We start from the raw sequence: 13,944 nt of genomic DNA, 5'->3' as shown, positions 1-13,944 counted from the left end.
AAAGATGATTAAGATTAGTATAAATTTAAAAAAATGTATTTGATTGTTGATTTTTTTATCATATGATCGTGATAAGGTAAGCTTGAGTAAAGTCACTATCCACATTTAGAAAAAAAAAAATTGAGAAAATTTTAGAAGTCCATTATTAGGTATTTCATTATTTAACATTTAATTTAATTCATTAAAAGGTTATTCGTAGGTAACACAGATACATAAATTTGAAATTGGAATAACAAACAAATTAGTACATTAATTTGAAGTTCAATTTTGAAAAATATAAAATTTCGGTTAATAAATCAAAATAAGAATATCTCTATCTAATTCAAAATATTAACAATTATAATATTGGTTTTTTTACTCTTATTTTTAAGAGAGAATTTATTTTTACAAAATTGTAAAAAAATATGACAAAACGAATAAGATTTATATTTGATGCACAAATGTCATATATAGTTTTATATACTATTAAATTATGAAATACTTATTCATTAAAAAAACAAATTTAAAATTTTAAGATACTTAAAAGTAAATATTATCAATTTTTTATAAAAACTTAAAAAAATAAAAAAAAAATTATCTCTTTCCAACCCCTTCTCATCCAATCTACCATTTTTCTCTTCCAAGAACAATAGGTCACAAAACTCAAAATTCTTAATTTTAATTCTTGAATATAATATTTATTTTCTTCTTCTTAATTTAATTTTTAATATATGTTTCAGTCTTCTTCTTAGTTTCCCTTAACAGCAATGTTGTCTCCATGCTACCTGGAACCAAGCTTACCTTATGCCCTAAAATCATTAAGATATACCTCTATTTGGTCCTCTTCATTATCTGTTCAGCAATAGTAATAGCAACCCATCTACACTGAAGTAGACAGCCTTGCCACACACAGAAGAATTAACCCCATGCTGCATGGTGTTAAGCCAGGACCTAAGCATCGGAAAAATCTCTTTTGTTAATCAAATAAGAATGACAAATAAACAATCATAAATAGTAAAAAAATGTGTAAATTAAGAAGAAGAGTAAAATAAATATTTTCTTCAGGAATTAAAATTAAAATTCAAGTTTTGAATTTATTGTTGTTAAGAGAAGAGAAGAGGAAAAGAAAAGGAGATTGGGTGAGACGAAGTTGAAAGACTTTTTGCTGTGAAGAAAATGAAATAATGATACTGGGTGAGACGGAAGTACAAACAGAAAGAAAATTTGTATTTATATTTTTTATTAATTTTTAAAAATTAATAATATTTATTTTAAAATATTTTAAAGTTTTAAATTCCTTTTTAATAAGATAATCTAAATGCATCGAATATAAATCCAAATATATTGTGAATGAGCTATACACTACGAGGCCAAAGTCAACTTTTGTTTGACCTGCCAACAAATATGAAACAAATGAAAAGAAGCTTGGGACAATTTGAGGAGAGATCATGGCATTATGAAAAAGAAAATCTTAATAGTTTGGGAATTACCGAAGCATTTTTGTGTTAAGTTGAATGTTGGTGGAAGTGTTAGAGGACAACTATGCATGGTTTCGGGCAGTGCAATTAGATAGTAGGCTTTTACATATAAAATTGATATTTTTTATCCTTAACAACAGAACTAAAGGTTTTATACTGGGCATTAAAGTTAAGTTAGGATAAAGGCTTCAAGAAAATTCAAGTGAAATCAAACTCTTTGCTTGCCATTCAAAGGTATCTAATCAGAGCTCACATTTGGATCTGAATATCAATATGCTCAAGCTTATAAAGGAATTACTCTAATAGTTTGGGATGACACCATATTTCATGTTCATCATGACCATGAGAATCTACCTCTGAAGTTACATGTTCTTGATTCTCCATCAACTAGTATTAGTATTATTTTATTTTCAAACACTCTAAGCATTTCTTAACCTAAAATGATGTAATCAATCTTTACACTTCATTCTTTTATTGAAAAAACAACTTGAATTATCTTTAAGAATGATAAATATATACATGTTTAATTGAGAAAATGACTATTCCATTTTTCATTTTTTTTCTTCCTCTAATTCGTTGCTTGGTTCATGAAAACATCATTTCGAAAAATGACCAATTCTAGAGAAATTTAAAATAACTATCTACTCCCTCGCTTGATAGGCATTTGGTGTGGACTAGAATATACTTGTTTAAACTGCTGTGTCGCTTCCAATCCATTCTCCATTCTTTTTTCTTCCTCTATTTCGTTACTTGGTTTATGAAATTCGAGAGATATTGGAACAGCTACCGACTCCCCCGATAGATATTTCGTGTGGGCTAGAATGAGCTCGTTTAAACTGCCGTGTCGCTTTCAGTCTAGACCAGATTAGGGTAAGAAAAGAATAATATCTTGAAAGTTTGTTGAAAGATTATTAGAAATTAAACAATTATATATACGGGGTAATTACTGTAGTTTAAATCAGACTAAGACGAATATGTCATAGCACCACCCCAGAAGGTTGCAGCTAAAAAAACATCTGGTTACAAAGCAGAAGACCACCTGAACTAATTCTATGTCGTTGGCTCCATATTTCATGTAGTAAAGCTTCGTTGCTTTTAAGGTTGAGATAATCATCCACATCAAACCGCATTGTATTGTTTCCATTTGAACAGAATTGGCTTTGGTAACGTCCAGGTTGTCCAAATTTAGTTCCTGTATCTTCTCCAAGACTTACTGAAGGGCAATCGGTAAATGCTGGGCTACAACTCCCATGGCTGCTGGTAAATTGATTGATTATATCTTGTGCAGAGGATGCTTCCTAATATGTGAATAGAAAAAAACAGATGGAGAGAGAATGATTAGAGATGATTTGCATAATCAGCAAACTTTCAATTTGTTGTCCAGGTCCCAACAAGCATACAAGCATGAACAGCGGGTAATGTAAGTCACCAAGTGATAGGAAGCAAACATAGCAACTAGCAGGTCACAAATTACCTGAGAAGGATTGCATTTATTCTTGCAAGATAATGGAGAAGCATCATTAGAAGTCTCCCACTGTAACCAAGGCAGCATTACCCCATCCATTTCAATGGGCACAGACTTAAATACTGCTGGACTCTGGAAAGTTGGTGTCCTTGTCATTCCTCCTACACTTGAACTAGTATCACTCCTGTCTCCATCTAATGAAGAAATATCTGTATCTTCAACATTTGAAATAAAATCTTCGATATATTTTTCAGCTTCCTCAGTCAATTGCTTGGACATCCTAGTTCTGTCATTGCTCCTCTGCAAAACAATTTGTATTTTCATTAAACAATCAAAAGAAGTTTCATTCACCTTTATTATATCAAGGGACATCTGAATATAATGGATTTTTAATAGATAACTAATGAGGACTTGAAAATAACCACATGCAATACAAAGTCCTGCATTATTGTAGAGATGGTAAGAGGACGTTGTACCTTTCTGGCTCGCAATGGTTTCTCAACACTTGAGTTATTTGGTTCGGGAAGCAATTCTTTAACAATTTTAGACAGCTCCCTCCCGTGCTTCTCCTCCAACAGAATCTCAGCTAATAAATCTTGTCTACGCTTCTCTGACTGTCAAATCAAGAAATATAACCAATCACTAACGAATTCCATTATGAGGTACAGAACTTCAATTAAGGAAATAAATAGCATCAAAGGTTTAAGTAAATAGTTAATATAAATTATCAATCGTCTGCTCATTAAGCATTAACCAAAATCTTTGTTTATATGCATAAAAAGTGAAACAGAAAGTCATCTTTTTTCATCAAAAGCAACTTAAATGCAACCTTATTTCTGGTTTCCCCATATAAAGTACAAAACTGGAACAAACATCAGTTTAGGATTATCGTGAACCTACAGTATTAAGTTACTGAATGGAATCAATACATCTTCAACAACATAAATGATTCTAAAAAGTGCACTGTATAACTTGTTGAAGACTAAAGAGGCCACATGCAACTAGCAACCCAAAGTCACTTCTCTACATAGAAAAAACAGAGAAAGGATTTAAGTATTTATTAATTAATTCAGACACTTTAATAAACATGCCATACCAATAACCATAATCACATGACATAACATTGGTAAGTATTGCACCACAGAATGCTCATGATATGACTTTACACCTTTTCAAATTTTGTTGTACACATCCTTCTAATTGTAGAAACAGCCTGAAGAACATCAGAATTGTCAGACTGCAAACTATCATCACTTGCTATCCCGGACTTCTCTGTTTTCACCATTTCCTGCATAAAACAATAAGACCATCCAACAAGTTTAGAAGATAAAATATGTGCACCACATTTTGGTCATGCAGGAGTGAATAAAGCATTAAGCATGTTGACAGGACATAGAAATACAGACTTTTTCAAGTTGAGTTTTGATCTCTTCCACAGCATGTCTAAGCTCTTTTCGCATTGCGGCATACAACCCACCATTTATATCATCCCCAGTGGGATGCTCCCCCTAATGGGTAGGAAACACAAAAGTAAGTGGTAGATTTAGCAAAACATCTTCCTAGTGGTTATATAAAATTGCAGTGTTCTATAAAAGAAAACCAACCTTTTTCTGTGCATAAACCGCTCGTATTGTCTTCTCCATCCCATTTTTACTGGAAAGAGCATCTCTTCCTTCATCATCAGTTAAAGCAGAAGAGTGGCTCTGGTTCCATATATGTATAAATTTCATTTAAGCTTACGAAACAAATTTGACAAAAAAGAGTTTCAAAGATGCTAAAAGATATTCTGGTACAGTGAGGATAAACCCAACCACTAAATTGCATCCTTATATAAACATCCCACTTAACTAAGTGGTGACAAAATAAAGTTGAATGAAATTTTTAAGAGATAGAAAGCTTACAGAGTAGCCATCATGATACTTTAAGTCCTTTTGGCTCAGAGTCCTTCTCAATCCTTGTCTATCATTTGAAGCTGTTGGCTTATGAGTCGAGGATATCTGATTTCCACCAATGGAACTCCTCACACTAGCACGATTGCTTGAGTTATGTGAATGATCTAGATCACTCTGCCATTTTTGATAACAAGATATGCGTACATGATAACAAGTTAGTATTTTGAATGTTATTCCTAGTATGATTAAAAAACCAATAGATTTTATTAAAGCCAACCAAACCATTCCAGTTGACCAAGTACACTAGTACATTATTGTCTATTATCAGTGATACTTCATCTTAAATATAGGACAAGAAAATAATAGTATGTGACTAATTAAATTTCGCATTTATTTCCTTCAAATGATATGCAAAACTACCTAGCCTGATAAAAGATTAATCTACTATCAAGTAAAGGAAAATGATTTGGCATCTAATCACTAAAATCCACAAAATAAATGCCAATGAATGAACTGAACTGAACCTCCCAGATTTGGAACACTAACTATACCATCAAGAGTTTGAAAGTTATTGAATACTTGAAAGGGAAGCCAAAAGTACTTACCAAATAATCCCACATTTTTCTCATTTTGGCCAATGTATTTAAACTTCAACCAAGCAATGCTATTACGGCTATGTTACAAGTGCATGCCTTACAAGATAAAAGTTTTAGTTGGCTTGTCCACATAAATTGATGTTTGATTCCAAGTTAAGCAAAAGTCAACCACAAAACAAGCAAACAGATAGCGAAGTCAGGGCTCTCAATAATGTGTCATTAAAATGAGATTAGACCTCTAATCCTTTATACAGCTAAACAGTCTAATATGACTAATGCGTTCTTCTAAATAATGAGCATACACATAAGAATAAAAACAATCGTGATGATGCTGCTCCTGATGATGATAATACTACCTCAGAATCGCTAATTTGATACCGAACAACTGAGACCGATCTTCTCCTCCTAGAGTTAGCAGTGTCCGAAGTTAACCTTCCTCCACCACAACTATTTACAAAACTACCCCTGGATCCTTGCCTGGACACCGACCTTCCTCTTCTCTGAGTCGCACTCTCTCCTCCTCCTTTCCCTCCTTCACCATTACGGGGACTGACGGCAGCATTACGCGAAGCCGAGCGCCCTCTGAGGGAGGAGTCAAAGAGCTCAATGGCGAGATCGTCAAGACTAATCTCCGGGAAGCCCGATCCCCTGACAGTGTTGACGAACCTTCCTCTGGACCTCGGAGCGGAAGTAGGCTCTTCATAGTCGTCGGCTCCGGGAAGCCGGCGGGAGATTCTGCTGAGACTCCTGGCGCGACGGTGGACGGAGGTCCGATTGGAGGAAGAAGAGTCGTCGGTAGAGTTGGCGAGGGAAGTTCTCTTGGTGGTTGACTTGAACGCTGAAGTTGCCATTGGGAAGGGCAGATAGTGCAGAAACAAAGAGGAAGCGGGATATTAATGTGGGAGTGCTGGAATGTGCCAATTTATTAGGGATTTAGAGAGGTCATGATTTGGGGGCATTTAATTTTGAATCGACAAAATCGAAAACGTTCCAAGAAAGAAAAACAACAGTAAAAAGAGAGAAATGGGGGTTGTCGTGAGAGAGTTATACAGCTCAACAAGGAAGAGGTTAGCTGCTTAACAGAGACACAGACAGAGAGAGTAACGTTTTTTGAAAAAAATGGGGAGAATGGCGGAGAGGTCGAAATTTGGGGGGAATTTGAAATAAGGGGCTGTTTAACTTATACTGCCACCTAGCTTACAAGTTAATGAGCAGATGTGGAATATCCAGGGTGATTAATAACCGTGGGCAGGCCATTTCTTCAATTTGTTTTTTTTTTTTTAAGAAAGAAATCTTATTGGACAATATTATGAAATCTATGTTGATTCCTCGTTCAAATTGATGTTTCATTTCAACTTTTAAATTCTTTTTTTTTTCTTTTGCTTTCGAATTCAATAATTGTGACCAAACATAATAAGCAGGCAAAGCAAATTAAAAGCAGGAACGTGGGCAGTGGATCAATAAGAAGAGTAAGTGAGCCACAACAAAAAGTATTCCACTTGGGGACCAAATGGTTTTAACATTCGAAGGCTGTCAATCCTTTCATTTTATCACCGGTCCTATTCCAACAGATGTAAAAGCTGTTGGAATCCATTCACTGATAGCTTTTAATATGGGACAGGGACACCATCTACAACATTGATCGGCCCCGTAATCACTCTTTTTTTTTCCATTTGTAAAGATGGATGGTATTTTAAAATTTAAGAATCACACAAATCGGAAATAGTGATCCCACTTTAGTGCAAGTACCAAATTTCACATGTATTGTCTTGTTGAAAATAAAAAAGAGAGACAGGAATGTGATCAAAGTGTGTTATGTCATTGACATGAACCATCACCACAAGACTCGGGGCAGATGCAACTTTTCTGGGGAGATCCTCTGGAGTTAATGACTTGTGGCAGTGCCACCCAAAACCCCATTTGTCAAGTTATAAAACTAGTTTGAATCATAAAGAAACAATAAAACCAAACTCAACTCTGACAATTCACTCGAAATAGTTCGTCTCTAAGCATGCAGGGGACTTAAGAAGAGAGATCATATACTCATATTCATATTCATATTCAAATCCAGCAAAGCAAACTATATTAGGAGCAAGTATTATAAGGCCAGTTTTAAGAATTCAAATTTCCTTGAGAACAAAACATACATGAAAGCAAAATATAGCTTCACTCAGACGATAACCTAAAACAACTGCCAAGTGGAAAAAGCTATTGCCATTGTCTCAAAACAAGGCTTATTTTTAACTCATTGCCCCACCATAGATATGGAACAACATGGGAAGCATGCGGACAATATAGTAGCCGAGACAATGCTGCCAAGCAACTTACTTAGTTTTTGACACATGAACAATCAGGTCAATAACACGGTAGCTGCAAAAACCAGATGGAAAATAGAAAAAAATGATGAGTACTGCCACATGGCTTATTGACAAGCTAAAGAAGAAGGAGACAAATTTTCAGCAGATTGGTTCAATTCGGATATAAAAGTTCGCCGTCTGCACTTAACAATCAAGAAAAAGTGTAAAACTGCTGCATGGAATTACCTGTAGGCCCACTCATTGTCATACCACGAGACAAGCTTGGCAAACTTTTCATTCAGAGCGATTCCAGCTTTTGCGTCGAATATACTTGACCTGGAAAATTGAGCAGACGTTATCACTTTATTGCAGTCCATTGTATTTAACAGACAACTCAAAACATTAAACCCAGAAGTTTCAAAGCCATTGCAACATAGCTGACTTTCAACTGATGACAAACATGTAGAAGGAAATAATCAATCAGTCCTTTATATATGCATCATGGACACACACCATCAGCTAATGATGTACTTGGGTCCATATATCATCAGTGCTTCCAACAAAATCATGGCTAAAAGATGCAAGGCACACTGCACATGATTTCACTGCTACTGTTATCGTAGATGACTAGATGTGCTTCTATCTTTACCTGCTGTCACCAACCAAGTCGGTGGAAACCAAGTCTTCTTCAGTGTAACCCAATATTCCCTTCAGTTCTCCCTCAGATGCCTCCCTATGACAAACCAAAAAAGATATGGTTTTGGAGTCGAAGAAAGGTAGAAAAAGGCTTACAAACAGAACTTTGTAACTGCTTAGTTAACAAATTAATATTAGCAGCAGGAGTACGGACTGGAGCTATTGCATCTTCCCGATCCATATCCAATGCAATAAATTTAAAAATTATTATGACTAAATTACCCTTTATAAATTTAGAAATTTACAATCCTCAAATATTAATAATTAAATATAAATAACATATTAATATTTATATAATCAATTATTAATATTTTAAATAAATTATAAATTATTAATATTTAAAAGTTAATAATCATAATAATATTTAAATTATAAATAAAATATTAATATTTTTAAATATTAATGATTAAGTTATAATAAAATATTAATATTTAAATTATCAATTATCATTAATATAATTATTAAATTATGAATTATTAATATTTAAAAATAAGTAATCATAATAATATATAAATTATAAATAAAATATTAATATTTAAATGATCAATTATTAATATTTTAAATAAATTATAAAGTAAAGAGTGCTAAAAATAAAATAAAATAAAAAATAATTATAATAAAATATTAATATTATATAATACCAATGATTAAATCATAAATAAAATCTTAACAATTAAATGATCAATTATTAATATTTTAAATAAATTATAAATGATTAATATTTAAAAAATAAAATAAATATAAATAGTTTTTTATTTTTTTATTTTCTGTTTTTTTCTTATGTTAAAATTATTTTTAACAATCAAACACTGCAACAAGTCATAATAACTATTCTCACTCGTTCGTCCTAACAAATTACATACTAATTATTTTATTTTCAAAAAATAATTATGTTATTTCATTTTTATCTTTTCTGCAAAACAAATGTACCCTAAATATTATAGGAAAGGAATATCTTCAAGTGGCGCACAGAGCACAGTTTAAACTACAACTACGAAATTCCTTACTTGATAGCAGCTTTGATTTCCTCAAAAGAAGCTGCCTTCTCAAGTCTTACTGTGAGGTCAACCACTGAGACATCAACAGTGGGAACACGAAAAGCCATTCCAGTTAATTTTCCATTCAAGGCAGGCAGCACCTTGCCAACAGCCTAGTGACAAAACGGAATTCCCAAAAAATATTAGCATTGGAAGTTGGTATGTGAAGGATAACAAGGAACAGCAATCTAACCTACTGAAAAAAAATTGTTTCCTACATGCATACTTATGGAAAGGGGATTTCATTGAACTAATTATCTTTCTGTTTTGCAATCAACAGTCTTTTTAGCAGAAATCAATGTCTAGAAAATAAAAGAATAATAATTATGAAATGAAAGTAAAGAGTGCTTATCAACTCTTTTGAGCTACAATCTTGACACAGTTTTTACCTTGGCAGCTCCAGTACTGCTAGGAATGATGTTGAATGAAGCAGCTCTTCCTCCTCTCCAGTCCTTCATTGATGGACCATCCACAGTTTTTTGTGTGGCTGAGTAAGAGTGAAATAACACAATGAATACACAGAGCAGACTAAGTTAACTAACTGCGTAAGAATTCAGTTGGAAAACTTACCAGTAATGGAATGAACAGTTGTCATAAGACCCTCAACAATGCCGAATTTGTCATGAATGACCTGTGATTCAAGGCAATATTAACAGTTGCCAACTGAGATCATAGTAAAGATTAAGTCACTCAAGAATAACAATCAAAGATAAACCTTAGCAAGGGGAGCAAGGCAGTTAGTGGTGCAGCTAGCATTGGAAATAATGTCGTATTCTGGCTTGTATTCCTTCTCATTAACACCCACAACAAACATGGGAGCATCTTTGCTGGGGGCTGAGATGATTACTTTCTTAGCGCCACCCTGATAATCAATCAACCAACATCATGTGAGATAATCCGTGTGTAAGTTTAAGTCAATTCAAAGTGAAGAACCTTACCATACACCTAAAGAGTTATAAATAAATTCATCATTATGCTTTGCTAACTATATTCCAAAGAAACAAACCAAAAATTCAACAGGGCATTCACAGTTAAATAACAAAAAAAAAAAATCATGCAGGAAAATAACACAAAACAAATCCAAAATGCAAAGACAAACGAACAAATAAAAAATTACCTTCAAGTGGGCAGCGGCTTTGTCTTTGTCAGTGAACACTCCAGTTGATTCAACAATGTATTCAGCTCCGGTCTCACCCCATGGGATCTCCTCTGGGTTCCTAGAGTTACATAAAACACAGTTCACTCCGTGCTCAATCATATTTACTAACAAACAAAGGTTAAAATAAAACATCCTGAAATTTGAAGAGCAAATTTACATACCTAATACCGAAAACGGTAACTGGCTTCTCGCCAAAGAGAAGGGTCTTTGAATCCTTGACTTTGAGCTCGTTATGCTTCCATGGACCGTGAACACTGTCGTACCTAAACATATATGTCTGAAAAACGATAATCCAAAAAAAAAAGAGCAAATAAATAACAATCCGCCATAAAAAAATGAAAACTTAGTAGTAAATTAAAATAAGCAATAAGAAACGATCAAATAAAGGAAAAAGAGATACCATGTAATCAGTAGTGATAAAAGGATCATTAACAGCGACGAGTTCAATATCGTCCCTCTGCAGAGCAACTCTAGCCACCAATCTACCGATCCTACCGAATCCTAATTTTATTCATTTGTAATAAGAAAAAAAAAACTAAATTAGCTCTTAATTTAAGATCGAAACAAAAACTTATAAAATCATTTTAGCGTAAGATCAACGTACCGTTGATTCCGATCTTCACCTTCGCTGTTAATCAATGCAAACAAAAAGAAAAAGGAAAAATAAGGTAGATTAGACGAAAAAAAAAAGATTAAATTCTAAAAAGAAATGGATATGATTACTTACCCATGAGTGTAAAGAGTGAAGGAGCAGAGACAGAAAGATGTTTAAAGCTAAGCGAGCAGAGTAGTGGAAGAGAGAAATGGCTTAGATGATTTTTTATTAGGTGAAAAGTGAGATATGGGATTATTTTATTACTACTTTATAAAGGGGAGTAAAGCGGGAAACCGGAAACTGCCGGTAAGGGAGTGGAGTTTAAAGCAATCCTAAAATTCAGGTTCGTCTGCATCATGATGTGCTAGTTGTACGCTGTCTGATTCGATGACTGCCAATGGGAGGTGACGCCCGGTCATTTATATCAGGCCGATGATTCCAAGCATCGGGAAAGAGAAAGGTGTCACGATAACTTGGACCGCCCGGCGGCATTGTTGTCGAATAACGAATCGCACTTCTCTAGTTGTAGCGGTGACGACACATACTTTAGCCCAAATATTCATATTAAATTTGAATTGATGAAGACTATAAAAAAATTTAAATTTAAAAATATTTTAAGTCTAAAATGATCTAATTTGCATATCAATCTGACTTTTAATTATTAATTTTACTATGATTTAAATCTAAAAGGTTACTTTTGCTAAGGAGTTTAAAGTACGGTTCAATAACTGTTGGCTTGCCACGTCATTTTTTTGAACACGTGGATTAGAAGGTTGACAGGTGTCGTGCTCAGCTTTTTGTTGGGTCGTGGTGACTCCTCCTTGCGCCAATGTCAACCAGCCCAGTTTTTTTGTTTGGCGGACCATACTTCAAATCGAGGCTAAAAACCCCAGCTGAGCCCTTCTGTGGTTGAAAATTTGTATAGATACAAAATTTTTGTATTGAATATTTTTTAGATTTTATTTGTTATTTTCGTATTAGAAAATCTTGATTTACGTAAAAGTTTTGCTGTGGAAAATCAAAAATTAATTCTGATGTGATTTTATATAATTATCAAGATTAGACAATGATTATTTTAACTTTATTCTTTCCTTTAATTTGATACTATTTCAAAATTATTAGGAACAAGATTTTGGAAGAATGTCATTAATGATAGGATTGAATTGAGAAACATTGTATTAATCAAAAAAAGGAAAAAATTCAATAAATGGAGGAAACTGACTGGTTGAAACTTGCGGAGGAAATTTGTGATGTAGCTTGGTGGGCTCCAAACAGAGAAACTAAATTAAAATGACAAAGAAACATATAATAACATTAGCCATTGCTATTGTCCGTAACAAGGCATATCGTTTTCAAACCTTAAAACCTTTGGGGTTGGTACAGCCTTTGAAAACCCAAGGGAGATCCATTGTTTGTCTCATATTCTTGTTGTCCTTGCACCTAACAATCAATTTTCATTACTATTGTAGCAAAGGTGCCTTATTATTTGAAGGTAATTTACCACATACGATCAAAGGCGGAACGAGTATTTTTAAGGGATCAAATAGAAAGAACCACTTCAAAATCAATAAAAGAGACACTTATGAGAATTGGATGATATATAAAAATTTTATTGACAATTTGATTCTTATTTTCTTGGTGGTTGAATAGAATTATAGAAGAATCTCATTTTCATTCTCTATGTACAAGAGTGAAAGATAATACAATTTTTTAAACTCAAATGCGATACCTATTTAGTTTGTATGTTTTGCACAAAATGAGTAACTTTTTGAATAAACTCTCTTCTTATTTTTTATTTGTCTCTTTAAGTGTTAATTAGCATATTGGGCTTTTGAGTTATAATAATGAGCAAATGAATGAATTGGATGGTTTGGTATGTCATAGCTAAAGATCAAATCGATCAAATATTTTTAAAAAATTGATTAAAATTGACTAAATATAAACGAAGATCAAACCAACCAAATATAGAATTAGTTTGATCAGTTCAGTTTTGAACAAATAGACTAAATTTTTATCATTTGTTTTTGTAAATTACAATATTAAAACTTATAAACTTCTTTCATAATTATAAAACGGTTAAAAGACCTGTCAAGTTTTTATACTTTTCAATTTTATTCAATTTAATACTTATACTTAAAATTAAAATAATTTAATCTTTTAATTTTAGAAATTATGTCAATTTAGTCTTCTTCTTAATAACATCGAATTTTTTTGTTAAAAGATAATGTCATCGTTGACATCAACGTTGACGTATCACTTTTAATGACGCGACGTTTGAGATTATGATATGGTATGCTACACGACACCAAGTGATGATGTGACAATATCATGTGGTAATACATGATGATGTGACAGTGCTGACGTGAGACTGACATGTCGCCACATGGTAAATTAAAAAATTTTTAAAAAATCTATCATGTCATAGAAACTAATGTGAATAAAAATATATAGTACATGGACTAAATTGAAAAAAAAATTTTAAAAATACAAATATTCAAATAGATTATTGATATACTTATTAATAAGCTAAATATGAAAGTATAAAAAATTTATAGTATTAAAAATATATTTTTTTTATTTGATTATTTGATTCTAAAATATCTAAATTAATTTATCTTTTTTATAAAAATTAAGTTTGAATTCTCTTTCTATAAAAAATTTTTGAAAAAGTTTCACACCTAAAGTCAAATTTAGATAATAACTTGTATTATGTTAAAATAAAATAATATAAAATGACTAAATATGTTGAT

General features: G+C 32.7%; 2 protein-coding genes across 2 annotated transcripts; both read right to left on the bottom strand.

Moving 5' to 3' along the window:
* Positions 1–2,365: 2,365 nt before the first annotated feature.
* LOC110418480 (uncharacterized) lies at positions 2,366–6,584 on the bottom strand. Its single transcript, XM_021431221.2, has 8 exons — positions 5,767–6,584; positions 4,824–4,988; positions 4,527–4,625; positions 4,329–4,430; positions 4,091–4,210; positions 3,399–3,536; positions 2,932–3,222; positions 2,366–2,755 (listed from the first exon to the last, which is right to left on the bottom strand). The coding sequence occupies exons 1-8, from the start codon at positions 6,259–6,261 to the stop codon at positions 2,462–2,464; spliced, it is 1,704 nt and encodes a 567-aa protein (XP_021286896.1). The 5' UTR covers positions 6,262–6,584; the 3' UTR covers positions 2,366–2,461.
* Positions 6,585–7,470: 886 nt separating this feature from the next.
* Positions 7,471–11,446, bottom strand: LOC110417770 (glyceraldehyde-3-phosphate dehydrogenase, cytosolic). Its single transcript, XM_021430288.2, has 12 exons — positions 11,327–11,446; positions 11,204–11,227; positions 11,000–11,100; positions 10,761–10,876; positions 10,558–10,657; positions 10,156–10,302; positions 10,011–10,071; positions 9,830–9,927; positions 9,411–9,553; positions 8,357–8,440; positions 7,954–8,043; positions 7,471–7,780 (listed from the first exon to the last, which is right to left on the bottom strand). The coding sequence occupies exons 1-12, from the start codon at positions 11,328–11,330 to the stop codon at positions 7,735–7,737; spliced, it is 1,014 nt and encodes a 337-aa protein (XP_021285963.1). The 5' UTR covers positions 11,331–11,446; the 3' UTR covers positions 7,471–7,734.
* Between the last annotated feature and the right edge of the window lie 2,498 nt (positions 11,447–13,944).

The sequence above is a fragment of the Theobroma umbraticum genome, unplaced genomic scaffold (assembly GCF_002168275.2).
Source record: "Theobroma umbraticum cultivar Fairchild unplaced genomic scaffold, ASM216827v3 scaffold_50.0, whole genome shotgun sequence".
NCBI classification, from domain to species: Eukaryota; Viridiplantae; Streptophyta; class Magnoliopsida; order Malvales; family Malvaceae; genus Theobroma; species Theobroma umbraticum.
This window is presented reverse-complemented; position numbering and strand designations above follow the sequence as displayed.

What these genes read in the sequence shown, in the direction of transcription:
- LOC110418480 (XM_021431221.2), bottom strand. Translation starts at nt 6,261, where the DNA reads ATGGCAACTTCAGCGTTCAAGTCAACCACCAAGAGAACTTCCCTCGCC. An exon ending in CGGTTTATGCACAGAAAAAG is followed by an intron (nt 4,431 to 4,526) that starts GTTGGTTTTCTT and finishes CCTACCCATTAG; the next exon opens with GGGGAGCATCCCACTGGGGA. An exon ending in ATAAATGCAATCCTTCTCAG is followed by an intron (nt 2,756 to 2,931) that starts GTAATTTGTGAC and finishes TTCACATATTAG; the next exon opens with GAAGCATCCTCTGCACAAGA.
- LOC110417770 (XM_021430288.2), bottom strand. An exon ending in GTTACCGTTTTCGGTATTAG is followed by an intron (nt 10,658 to 10,760) that starts GTATGTAAATTT and finishes ATGTAACTCTAG; the next exon opens with GAACCCAGAGGAGATCCCAT. An exon ending in GACTTGGTTGGTGACAGCAG is followed by an intron (nt 8,044 to 8,356) that starts GTAAAGATAGAA and finishes TCAATTTTCCAG; the next exon opens with GTCAAGTATATTCGACGCAA.